The 12,085-nt window shown below is 54.4% G+C and overlaps 1 protein-coding gene across 6 annotated transcripts; it reads right to left on the bottom strand.

The window, feature by feature from the left end:
* Window positions 1-117: 117 nt before the first annotated feature.
* Window positions 118-2,971, bottom strand: AVPR2 (arginine vasopressin receptor 2). Of its 6 annotated transcripts, none has more exons than XM_001088539.5 (4): window positions 2,523-2,971; window positions 2,127-2,323; window positions 895-1,770; window positions 118-786 (listed from the first exon to the last, which is right to left on the bottom strand). In XM_001088539.5, exons 2-4 carry the CDS (start codon window positions 2,149-2,151, stop codon window positions 581-583), a joined length of 1,107 nt encoding a protein of 368 aa, XP_001088539.1. In that variant the 5' UTR covers window positions 2,152-2,323; window positions 2,523-2,971; the 3' UTR covers window positions 118-580. The 6 variants fall into 6 exon arrangements, with proteins under 6 accessions (XP_001088539.1, XP_077845106.1, XP_077845107.1 ...); XM_077988980.1 differs by having other exon boundaries at window positions 118-710; XM_077988981.1 differs by having other exon boundaries at window positions 118-707.
* Between the last annotated feature and the right edge of the window lie 9,114 nt (window positions 2,972-12,085).

Genomic DNA, 12,085 nt, shown 5'->3' with positions numbered 1-12,085 from the left:
TGCACCATGGGTTCCAGAGCTGTGCACATTACTGTGGGTATGTGTGTGGGGGTCTGTGTATGGCTGTGTGCTGCCTCCACACCCACTGTTACCCTGATCCAAAGAGACCCCTTGCCATGTGGAAAATGAGCTGAGGTGCAACTTTTATTAGGGAGAGAATGAGGAGAGATGGAGGAAAGGAGGGATTAGAAAGGCAGAGACAGGAAGGTCCCCTGGCCCCAGCCCGGTCCTTCCTTTTCGGGCCCCTGGGACCGCTGTCTCACCTGGGGGCACCTGCTCCCTCTTTCCTGCCACCCCCGGGCCCCTCAGCCCTCTGCTGCAGCTCCTCCCACACCCAGCACGGTGAGCTGACCTGAGGGGCCCCCACAGTCTTGGGGCCTGAAGCTCTCCTCATACAGCTGGGGATGTGGAGACCCAGGCAGGGGCTGCGGCTTGTCCAGGGACACACAGTTTCCCAGCCTCGGGGCCACAGGATCTGGCCAATTCTCCATGGGTCCCCTTCCCAGTGGCCCCCAGGACCAGCCCCAGGAAGGCAACTGAGCTTCTCAAAGCCTCTGGAGGCAAGACACCCAATAGCTCCTTAGGATGAAGCGTCCTTGGCCAGGGAGGAGCTGGCGGTGGTGCAGGACTCATCTTGGGGACCCAGGCTGGGTGGGGTGCGCCCCCGGGCACAGCAGAGCAAGCTTCGCAGCTCTGAGGAGACGCTGCTGCTGAAAGATGCATAGATCCAGGGGTTGGTACAGCTGTTGAGGCTGGCCAGCAACATGAGCAGCACGAAGGGCGCCCCTGTGAAGGTGGTGGGATCCACGTTGGGCTCAGGATGGCTGGTGGTGCACCGGGGCACGCCGCCAAGCCCGAGTGGCCCCCGACAGCCCTAGCCATGGCTATACCCACCTTCCAGAGGTGCCTCCGGGTCCCACGCGGCCCACAGCTGCACCAGGAAGAAGGGTGCCCAGCACAGCACATAGACGACCACAATCACCAGCGTCATCCTCACAGTCTTGGCCACAGCTGCTGACACGCGGGCTCCCTCACTGGGGTTGCCTGTCCGGCGTCCCCTGCGGCGCCCCCCAGGCCTCTCTGACGGCCCTGGCACCAGACTGGTGTGAATCTCCCGGAAGATGAGCACCTGGCAGGCAGCGATACCCAGGGTAGGTGCCACAAACACCATCAGGGCGATCCAGGTGACGTAGGTGCGACGGCCCCAGGGCTCCACAAAGCTGGCCCAGCAGTCGGTGACCCCGCTGCCACCTCCCACATTGCGCTGGGCAAAGATGAAGAGCTGGGGCAGGCTGAGAAGGAGCGAGAAGGCCCAAGCCACCAGCACTGGCCGGTTCCAGTGAGCCCCACCTCCATGGCGATACGCCAGCATGGGACGGCAGATGGCGCGGTGGCGGTCCAGCGTCATGGCCAGGATCATGTAGGAGGAGGCATACATGCCCACCATCTGCAGATACTTCACAGCCCGACACAGGGCATCCGGCCCACGGAAGCGGTCGGTGGCCTTCCAGGCCAGCTGGGGCAGCACTTGGAACAGAGCCACGGCCAGGTCAGCCAGGCACAAGTGGCCAATGAAGACGTGTATGGGTGCCCAGTGGCCCCGCCGGCCCCGCCGAGCTAGGGCCGCCAGCACCAGGCCATTGCTCAGGGCCACGGCCACAAAGACTATGGAGAGCAGCGCCAGCTCCGCCTGGGCTAGCAGCGGGTCCCGGGTGTCCGGCGGCCTCTCCTGGCTGCTGTTGCTGGGCAGAGAGAGGTGCCCAAGCACAGCTGGGCAGGGGTGAGGAAGAAGGCCCGGTTAGAGAGGGTGTTGTGCATGGGGACTCAGGCCTGCCTCCCGTGCCCCCATCTGGACACCCTCTTCCTGGCTCCTAGCAGAGGGGACTCCAAGAAAGCCATGTTATGGGGGATACACACCCTAGGCTCATGCAGTCCATAGGGAAGGGCAGCCCCAGCCCCAGCCCCAGCCCTGGCAGGGAAGTGGGGCTATGCCCCCCTCCCCGCTCGTTGGCAGCCTGGAAAGGTGCATCCAGAGGTGAGGGTGAAGGAGGTCTTTAGAAAGAGGGGCTTCCCTAAATCGTCAAGGCCATTCTGCCCACTGGGCTCATGGGGGGGGCAAGCCTTACCGGAAGTGGTGAACGTCCTGAGCATGGTGGGGCCAGGACAGGTGTTCTGAGGGCCTGGAGGAGATGGGCAGACTCAGCCTCTGCCCGAGGGGCCAGCCCAATGACCCAGGTCTCTGAACTGGAGCCCTTACAGAGATGCTAGCACAGTGGGTGCCTGTTCGCGTGTGTGCACGTGTGCGGTGGGAGTATGGCCAGTCCTGGGCAGGGAAAATTGAGAGGGACGGTCAGACAGATGGATGCACAGAACCCAGGATCCCCCAGGCAGCCCATGAGTCCCAGGTTTGGAAGTGGGCGCCCCAGGCAGACACACAGAACTCCGCTGCCCCAACCGAGGCCGAGAGAGGCCATCCGAGGGCTGGGGACTGGGCACGGGGGCGGGCCTGTGCAGCCCCTTACCTGGCTGGGCTCCTGGGCAGCTGGGTGGTAGCGTAAAGGTGGCTGGGTGCTCAGATCTGCTCTCCATCGGCCGCCCCGCCCTGGCCCAGCCCAGCCTCTGGGAGTGACCTGGCCAGGAGGGGACTTCCTCCCCCTCCCCCTTTCCCCCAGGCCTCCCCTGGCCTCCCGTTTCCTTTCCTTTCCCCAGGGCCTCCCTGGTCCTGGCCCAGGACTCCCTCCTCCCACTGCTATAGCCTCCACGCCCACCCTCACCCTACCACACTCCCCTGGTTGGATTGTCTGGGCTGGCAGTGCTCTGGGAGGTCACTTAGTTCAGCATTCCCATTTTATAAGTCGGGAAACTGAGGCCAGAGAGCAGTGGGTCTGGTCCAGGACTGCGCTGCTTTTTCGTGGGAGCTTCACGCCCCCTTCCCAAGTTGGGGTCCTCCTGCTCCTCGCTGGGCCCAGGCAAGGAAGGGGTGAAAACACTTTCGCTGGGCCCCTCCCAGGCCCACGCAGGCCCCTCCTCCTCCTCAATTAGGGCCCAGTTGGCCGGAGGTGAAGGACAGGAAAGGGAGGAGTGGGGCAGGGGCCAAGTCAGGCTTCATGAACCCCTGTGAGATCCAGGGACACCCCCACCCTCTTCCTCCTGCCGCACCTGTCCCAGGAAGAGGGGCTGGGGATCTCCATGTGCTCAAGGGCTCCCTCCCACCACACACGCCCTCACATACATGATACAGCCACACAGCCACAAACACACGACACAGAGACGCTTGCTCATGTTCCTGAACATGCCATGAGTGTGGATGCACCTTCCCTGTACCTGGGCCCTTCTCCTCCCTCCCCCAACACCTCTCTCCTTCCCCTGCCCCCACACCCTCTCCAGCCCTCATCCCAGTCGTTCTCTTTCCACTCCCCCCCGCACCCAGGCCTGGCTTAGCTCAGCCGAGGCCAGCCCAGCCCAGCCCAGCCCAAGGCAGCTGCTTTCTTCCTGTTTATCTGTCTTCTCTGTTGCCCTGTGAAGCCAGAGACCAAAACAGCCTCACAGACCAGGCCCAAGTCCAGTCCGTGGCCAAGGCCTCCTCTTCCTGCCCAGAGAGCCTGGCAGCACCCTGGCGCCTCCCGGCCCTGTTAGGGTGGTGGGAACACAGGGTGGGCATTTTCCAGAGACAGTGCACACACCACACCGCATACATACATGTACACAGTCACACCACACACATACATGCACCCACCACACACCCATATGCCACACCACACACACACCACACCATGCACACACTCGTACACACCACACATGCACACACCACACAGTCCCATACGCCACACACCCACACATGCACCAACCACACAACCATACACACCACACACATGCACGCACCTGCACACCACACCACACCACATACACATGCACAGCCAACACCACACACCCACATGCATGCACACACCCGCAGCACACACAAGTGCACATCACACCCCGCAGCACACACACGCATCTTTACCATGTTTTTGCAGAGCGCCTTGGGGGCAGGCTGCAGAGTGCTGACACCCAGGGCCTGACCCTTCAGCCGTATCGCCTCAGTGCACGCACATCCTCACGCTGTCACTAACCTAGGAGCACAGAAATGGCCTTCCTAATGCCACCCAGATCAATGGACTAGGAGATGGTTGCCCTCAATTGGCAGAGAATTTGGGGACCCTGGCTGGGGAATAGGAAAGCAAGGCTCCAGCCCCTGCTTGGCCCCTGCCCAGTAGTGTGACCTTGAACAGGCCATGCCAGCTCTTGGCACCTCAGCTTCCCCTTCTGCGCAATGGGACTTGATGATTGAGGGGGACCTATGGTGGTAAGATGGGGAGGGCCGGGGACTGGCAGGGCCTTGGGAAAACCTTTGTTCCCTCTGTCTAAAGCTGGCTAGGCCAAGGAATCCATGCCAGCCTTTTGGGGTGAGCAGGCAACCGTCTCCTTATCAGTTTCTCTGCCTGAAAGAGGCTGTGCAGTGCCAGATCTCAGCAGCGGGCTGGGACCTCCCCTAGCAACGTGGCCAGGCCTGTGGCAATCTCTGCCCCCTGTACTCCTCACATCCTGTTGTTAAACTGGGGAAGAGTCTGGAGGAAGGGCCCCCATGGCGGTCTCCTCTGGGACACAAGAAGCTAGATCAGGACCCAACGCTACTCTGCTCAGCCAGGACCCCCGGGAGGAACTGGGAGCCACATGGGCAGGCACTACATGGAACTGTGCCAGGAGAGAGGCCCTGGGCAGACCCTGGACAGACACCCCTCAGGGACCGAGAAAGATGGGGCTGGGCAGCAGCTCTCATGGGAAGAAGGGCAGACTGTGCTGATTCACACTAGGCCCACGTGAGTCAGCAGGGATGGCACTGGGCTGCCTCAAGCCCCTGCCCTTGGGCATTAACAGGAGCAGGGCATCTATCTGGGGGTGGGCCAGGCCCCCACTGCTGCCAATGCAGCACCCCTGTGCACACCTCCCACTGGTCACTCTAAGACTTGCAGAAAGGGCTCTGTGAGTGCCAAGGTGTGGCTCCTGATCTTCCAGCCTAGTACCTGGGCAGAAAAGGACAGGAGACAGATTGAGGGGACACTGTTTGTCCCTCTCTATCCACCGGTTCCCCATGATCAGAACCCTCCATTCACCAAACTGCAAGTGCCGCTGGCCCAGCACTGTGGCTACAGAGATGGAAGGACCTGGGCTCTGCCCCAGGAGCACATGGGCTTGTGCAGAGAAGAGTGGAGGCAGGGAGGCCGGTGGAAGCTGTGCCTGTCACCCAGGAGAGAAATGGTGTGACCCACCTAACACTGGGCAGCGGGGCTAGAGGGGGCAGGCAGGTGGAAAAGGCATTTAAAGGGCCCTGAAGGATTTGTAAGGGGTGGAAGACAAAGAGGAGGCAGCCAAGGACGTGGAGAAAGAGGCCCCTGATTGTGTGGGAGGGGCGCTTGTGCAGATGGCAGAGCCTGTGGGCAGTGGGAAGGATGAAGGAGCCAAGTGCCTGTCAACAGAAACGGCCCTCACAGGGACTGTGACCCGAAGGAGCATAATACGTGGAGCCCAGGAGACAGGGAGGAACAACGGGTTGGAGGATGGGATTGAAGGGGACAAAAACAAATTTAATAAAAACTCAAGTGCACAAGTGTGAATGTGACGGTGTGTGTGTGAGGGTGTGCATGTGTGTGAGGGTTTGCGGGTACGAGGGTGTGTGTGTGGGGGTGTGTGTGAGGGTGTGCGTGTGTGTGAGGGTTTGCGGGTACGAGGGTGTGTGTGTGGGGGTGTGTGTGAGGGTGTGCATGTGTGTGAGGGTTTGCGGGTACGAGGGTGTGTGTGTGGGGGTGTGTGTGAGGGTGTGCATGTGTGTGAGGGTTTGCGGGTACGAGGGTGTGTGTGTGGGGGTGTGTGTGAGGGTGTGCATGTGTGTGAGGGTTTGCGGGTACGAGGGTGTGTGTGTGAGGGTGTGTGTGAGGGTGTGCGTGTGTGTGAGGGTTTGCGGGTATGAGGGTGTGTGTGGGGGGGGTGTGTGTGAGGGTGTGCGTGTGTGTGAGGGTGTGCGTGTGTGTGAGGGTTTGCGGGTATGAGGGTGTGTGTGGGGGTGTGTGTGAGGGTGTGCATGTGCGTGAGGGTTTGCGGGTATGGGTGTGTGTGTGTGAGGGTGTGCATGTGCGTGAGGGTTTGCGGGTATGGGTGTGTGTGTGTGAGGGTGTGCATGTGAGGGTGTGTGTGGCAGTGTGCATGTGAGGGTGTGCGTGAGGGTGTGTGAGGGTGTGCGTGTGAGGGTGTGCATGTGTGTGAGGGTGTGCGTGTGTGAGGGTGTGCATGTGTGTGAGGGTGTGCGTGTGAGGGTGTGCATGTGTGTGAGGGTGTGCGCGTGTGAGGGTGTGCATGTGTGTGAGGGTGTGCGTGTGTGAGGGTGTGCATGTGTGTGAGGGTGTGCGTGAAGGTGTGTGTGACGGTGTGTGTGATGGTGTGCGTGGGTTTGCGTGTGTGTGGATGTGCGTGTATGTGAGGGTGTGCGTGTGTGGGTGTGCATGTGTTGTGTGAATGTGTGTGAGGGTGTGCATGTGTGAAGGTGTGTGTAGGAGGGTGTGCATGTGTGAGGGTGTGCGTGTGTGAGGGTGTGCACGTGAGGGTGTGTGGTGTGTGGTGTGTGTGACGGTGTGAACAATGATGACAGGAAGACAGTCTGCGAATGATCATCTAATTGTGTCCATTCACCTGAGTGAATAATAACTGGAAAAGCTGGACAGAGCCTGTTGATGGCTGCGGGAAGGCAGCCCATGGAACTGGATAGATTAGGAGCCCTGCGGAGTGGAAGGGAGGGCCAGGGTCTTCAGCAGGTGCTGGGGTGAGGGGCCGGGGGTAGAAGAAGGGTGAGCGTTGAGGGCTTGAGGGCCGTACCCATAGATGGCCTCCAGGTCATCACGTGACAGTCAGGCAGGAGGCGGCTCCCTGGCAAAGCTGCAGAGATTTTTTTTAAAAAAGGCAATGGGCCCTCCCCGTTTCCTCCCAGCGGCGGGCGGCTGCAGTTCCTGTTAGTGGGCTGTTTGGGTAACTGTCTTGGGGTTCCCCAGTCTGACTTCCTCGTGCTCTCTCCGCCTGCACGTTCCTCCCCCAGATTATTGCAGCAGCTGCTCCGGGTGTCCTCAGTGCTCACACACTCACCACCCTGGAACGGCCCTCATCAGGCAATGATTTCTCTCTTCTGATTTCTCTCCTCCAGAATGACTTTTTTTCCGGCTTTATTGAGGTATGATTAGCATACAGTAAAATTCATTATTTTTAATTGCACTGTTCAATAAGATTTGACAAATGCATACAGTCATGTAACCACAACCACAGTCATGACATAGAATAAATATTTTGAACATTCCAGAAAGTTCCCTCGTGGCCTTTTGCAGTCAAGTTTCTTCCCCTACCTGAAAGCCTAGCAAACACTGATCTATCACTATAGATTTTCCTTTTCTAGAACTTTATATAAATAGAATCATAGAGTATGTAGTATTTTGAAAAATTAGCCGCACATGATGGCGTGCGCCTGTAATCCCAGCTACTTGTGAGGCTGAGGCAGGAGAATCACTTGAACCCAGGAGAAAGAAGAAGAAGTTGTGGTGAGCCGAGATTACACCACTGCACTCCAGCCTGGGTGACAAGAGTGAAACTCCATCTCAAAAAATAAATAAATAAGGGCCAGGGGTAGTGGCTCACATCCGTAATCCCAACACTTTGGGAGGCCGAGGCGGGCAGATCACCTGAGGTCAGGAGTTGGAGACCAGTCTGACCAACATGGTGAAACCCTGTCTCTACTAAAAATACAAAAATGAGCCGGGCGTGGTGGTGCACGCCTGTAATCCCAGCTACTCAGAGGCTGAGGCAGGACAATCACTTGAACCTGGGAGGCAGAGGTTGCAGTGAGCCGAGATCTTGCCATTGCACTCCAGCCTGGGTGACAGAGCAAGACTCCATCTCAAAAATAATAATAATAATAATAATAAATAAATAAATGAGTACGTAGTACTTTGTAACTTCTTTTTTTTTTTTTTTAATTTTTTTTTTGGTGGGGAGGAGGCATAGTCTGTCACTCTGTCTCCCAGTATACTGAAAGCTTTTATCACAAGTGAGTATTGAATTGTTTCTTTTTTTTTCTTTTTTCTTTTTCTTTTTTGAGCCGGAGTTTTGCTATTACTCCTGACCTCAGGTGATCCACCTGCCTTGGCCTCCCAAAGTGCTGGGACTACAGGCGTGAGCCACTGCGCCTGGCCGTTGTTTACCATTTTTACATCTGTATTAATGAGAGATGCTGGTCTACAGTTTCCTTTTCTGTAATATCTTTGGTTTGGGGATGGCTATAATGCTGACTTTATAAAATGAGTTGAGAAGTGTTCTCTCTTTCTGTTTTCTGGAAGAGTTTGTAGAGAATTTTTTTTTTTTGAGACTGAGTCTCACTCTGTCGCCCAGGCTGGAGTGCAGTGGTGTGATCTCGGCTCACTGCAAGCTCTGCCTCCCGGGTTCACGCCATTCTCCTGCCTCAGCCTCTGGAGTAGCTGGGACTACGGGCACCCGCCACCACGCCCGGCTAATTTTTTTGTATATTTTTTTTTAACAGAGACAGGGGTTTCACCGTGTTAGCCAGGATGGTCTCGATCTCCTGACCTCGTGATCCACCTGCCTTGGTCTCCCGAAGTGCTGGGATTACAGGCGTGAGCCATCGCGCCTAGCCGAGATTTTTTTTCAGTTATAAATTCAACTCCTCTAACAGATATAGGGCTAATCAGGTTATCTATTTTTTCCTAAATGAGCTTTGACCATTTGTATCTTTCAAGGAATTTGTCCATTTCATCTAAGTTGTTGGATGTATTGGAATAAGTTTTTCACAACATCCTCTTATTATCACTTTTTTATTTTTGTAGGATCTGTAATAATGCCCCCCTCTCTCTTACTCTTCATATTGGTAATTTGTATCTTCTCTCCATTTTTTTTTTTTCTGATCAGTCTGGCTAGAGGCTTATCAATTTCATTGATCTTTTTGTTTTGTTTCTTTCTGTTTTGAAGAGAAGTTTTGCTCTTGTTGCCCAGGCTGGAGTGCAGTGGTATGATCTCGGCTCACTGCAACCTCCACCTCCTGGGTTCAAGCAATTCTCCTGCCTCAGCCTCCCAAGTAGCTGGGATTACAGATGCCCACCACCATGCCTGGCTAATTTTTTGTATTTTTAGTACAGATGGGATTTCACCATGTCGGCCAGGCTGGTCTTGAACTCCTGACCTCAGGTGATCCACCCATCTCGGCATCCCATGATCTTTTCGTTTCTTTCTTTCTTTTCTTTATTTTTTATTTTTGAGACAGGGTCTCACTCTGTCATCCAGGCTGGAGTGCAGTGGTGAGATCTCAGCTCACTACAGCCTGGACCTCCTGAGCTCAAGTGATCCTCCCACCTTAGCCTCCCTAGTAGCTATGACTGCAGGCATGAGCCACCACACCTGGCTAATTTCTGTATTTTGTGTAGAGACAGGGTTTTGTCAGGTTGTCCAGGCTAGTCTCAAACTCCTAGGCTCAAGCAATTCACCTGCCTCTACCTCCCAAAGTGCTGGGAATAGCACCATACCCAGCCCGATTTTTTCAAGGAAGCAGATTTTGTTTTGATCCATTTATTCTTCTTCTTTCTTCTTTCTCCTTTCTTCCTTCTTCTTCTTCTTCCTCTTCCTCTTCCTCTTCCTCTTCTCCTTCTCCTTCTCCTTCTCCTTCTCCTTCTTTTTTTTTTTGACGAAGTCTCACTCTGTCATACAGGCTAGAGTGCAGTGGCACAATCTTGGCTCACTGCAACCTCTGCCTCCCAGGTTCAAGTGATTCTCCTGCCACAGCCTCCCAAGTAGCTGGGATTACAGGCGCCTGCCACCGCGCCCAGCTAGTTTTTGTCTTTTTAGTAGACACAGGGTTTCATCCATGTTGGCAAAGGCTGGTCTCGAAATCCTGACCTCAGGAGATCCACCCACCTCAGTCTCCCAAAGTGCTCGGATTACAGACATGAGCCACCGTGCCCAGCCCCGTTTATTCCTCATTTGTTGTTTTGCTTTGTGATATTGTTTGGGTTTTTTTTTTTTTTTTTTTTTTTCCTAGTTTGTTTAGAGACAGGGTCTCACTCTGTCACCCAGGCTGGAGTGCAGAGGTGTGATGATAGCTCACTGCAACTGCAAACTCCTGGGCTCAAACAATCCTCCTGCCCCAACCTCCCCAGTAGCTAGAATTACAGGTAGTCACCACCACATTTGGCTTTTTTTTTTTTTTTTTTTTTTCTGAGATGGAGTCTCACTCTGTCGCCCAAGCTGGAGTGCAATGGTGTGATCTCGGCTCACCACAACCTTTGCCTCCGGGGTTCAAGTGATTCTATTGCCTTGGCCTCCTGAGTAGGTGGGACTACAGGCACATGCCACCATGCCCGGCTAATTTTTTTGTATTTTTAGTAGAGACAGGGTTTTACTATGTTGGCCAGGCTGGTCTTGAACTCCTGACCTCAGGTTCCACCCACCTCGGCCTCCCAAAGTGCTGGGATTACAGGCATGAGCCACCGCGCCCAGTCCACCTGGCTAGGCCGGGCATAGTGGCTCACGCCTGCAACCCTAGTACTCTGAGAGGTTGAGGCAGGTGCATCACTTGAGGTCAGGAGTTTGAGACCAGCCTGGCCAACATGGTGAAACCTCGTCTCCACTGAAAATACAAAAAAAATTAGCCAGACATGGTGGCATGCGCCTATAGTCCCAGCTACTTGGGAGGCTGAGGCAGGAGAATCGCTTGAACCCGGAAGGTAGAGGTTGCAATGAGCCGAGATCGCACCACTGCACTCCAGCCTGGGCGACACAGTAAGACTCTGACTCAAAAAAAAAAAGAAAAGAAAAGAAAAGAAAAATAGCCAGGTGTGGTGGTGACTACCTGTAATCCTAGCTACTTGTAGAGACAGGGTCTCGCTCTGTTGCCCAGGCTGGTCTTGAACTTCTGGCCTCAAGTGATCCTCCCACCTTGGCCTCCCAAAGCACTGAAATTACAGACGTGAGCCACTACGTACTGCCTACTCTTTTTAATTTTTTCTATTTTACTGATTTATACTGTTTATTATCCCCTCCCTTATGCTTATTTTGGATTTAATTAGCCCTTTCCTTTCTAGTTTCTTTTTCTTTTTCTTTTTCGTTTTTTTCTTTTTTTTTTTGAGATGAAGTCTCGCTTTGTCACCAGGCTGGAGTGCAGTGGTGCGATCTTGGCTCACTGCACCTTCTGCCTCCCAGATTCAAGCAATTCTCCTGCCTCAGCCTCCTGAGTAGCAGTAGCTGGGATTACAGGCACACGCCACCACGCCCAGCTAATTTTTATATTTTTTAGTAGAGATGGGGTTTCACCATGTTGGCCAGGATCGTCTCGATCTCTTGACCTCGTGATCTGCCGCCTGCCTCAGCCCTCCCAAAGTGCTGGGATTACAGGTGTGAGCCACCGTGACTGGCTCTAGTTTCTTAAAGTAGAAACTTAAATAATTATTTTGGGACCTTTCTGCTTTTCTAATATAAGTAGTTCATTTTCCTCTCAGTTGTTTTGTTGAATTCCCAAATTTGATATTTTGTTTTCATTTCTATTCAGTGAAAAATATGTTCTACCAATAATTTTTTTTTTTTTTTTTTTTTTGGTGAGACGGAGTCTCGCCCTGTCACCCAGGCTGGAGTGCAGTGGCGCAATCTCGGCTCACTGCAAGCTCCGCCTCCCGGGTTCCCGCCATTCTCCTGGCTCAGCCTCCCGAGTAGCTGGGACTACAGGCGCCCACAACCTCGCCTGGCTAATTTTTTTTTATACTTTTAGTAGAGACGGGGTTTCACCGTGGTCTCGATCTCCTGACCTTGTGATCCGCCCGCCTCAGCCTCCCAAAGTGCTGGGATTACAGGCGTGAGCCACCGCGCCCGGCCTCTACCAATAATTTTACTTGGGGTTTCTTCTTTGGTTCTTGGGTTATTTGGAAGTAGATATTTTTTCATTTCAAAATACTTAAATATTTAGAAAATTCCTAGATGTCTTTTTGTTGTTGATTTCTAATTCAACATCATT

Source organism: Macaca mulatta, chromosome X (genome assembly GCF_049350105.2).
Source record: "Macaca mulatta isolate MMU2019108-1 chromosome X, T2T-MMU8v2.0, whole genome shotgun sequence".
Lineage (NCBI taxonomy): Eukaryota > Metazoa > Chordata > Mammalia > Primates > Cercopithecidae > Macaca > Macaca mulatta.
This window is presented reverse-complemented; position numbering and strand designations above follow the sequence as displayed.

Excerpts from the sequence above, each read along its gene's own strand:
- AVPR2 (XM_077988978.1), bottom strand. The coding sequence starts at position 2,589 with ATGGAGAGCAGATCTGAGCACCCAGCCACCTTTACGCTACCACCCAGC. Across the intron at positions 1,771-2,126 it reads CAGGACGTTCACCACTTCCG|CTGTGCTTGGGCACCTCTCT; the intron begins GTAAGGCTTGCC and ends ACCCCTGCCCAG. Across the intron at positions 711-894 it reads CCCGGAGGCACCTCTGGAAG|CAGCAGCGTCTCCTCAGAGC; the intron begins GTGGGTATAGCC and ends TGCATCTTTCAG.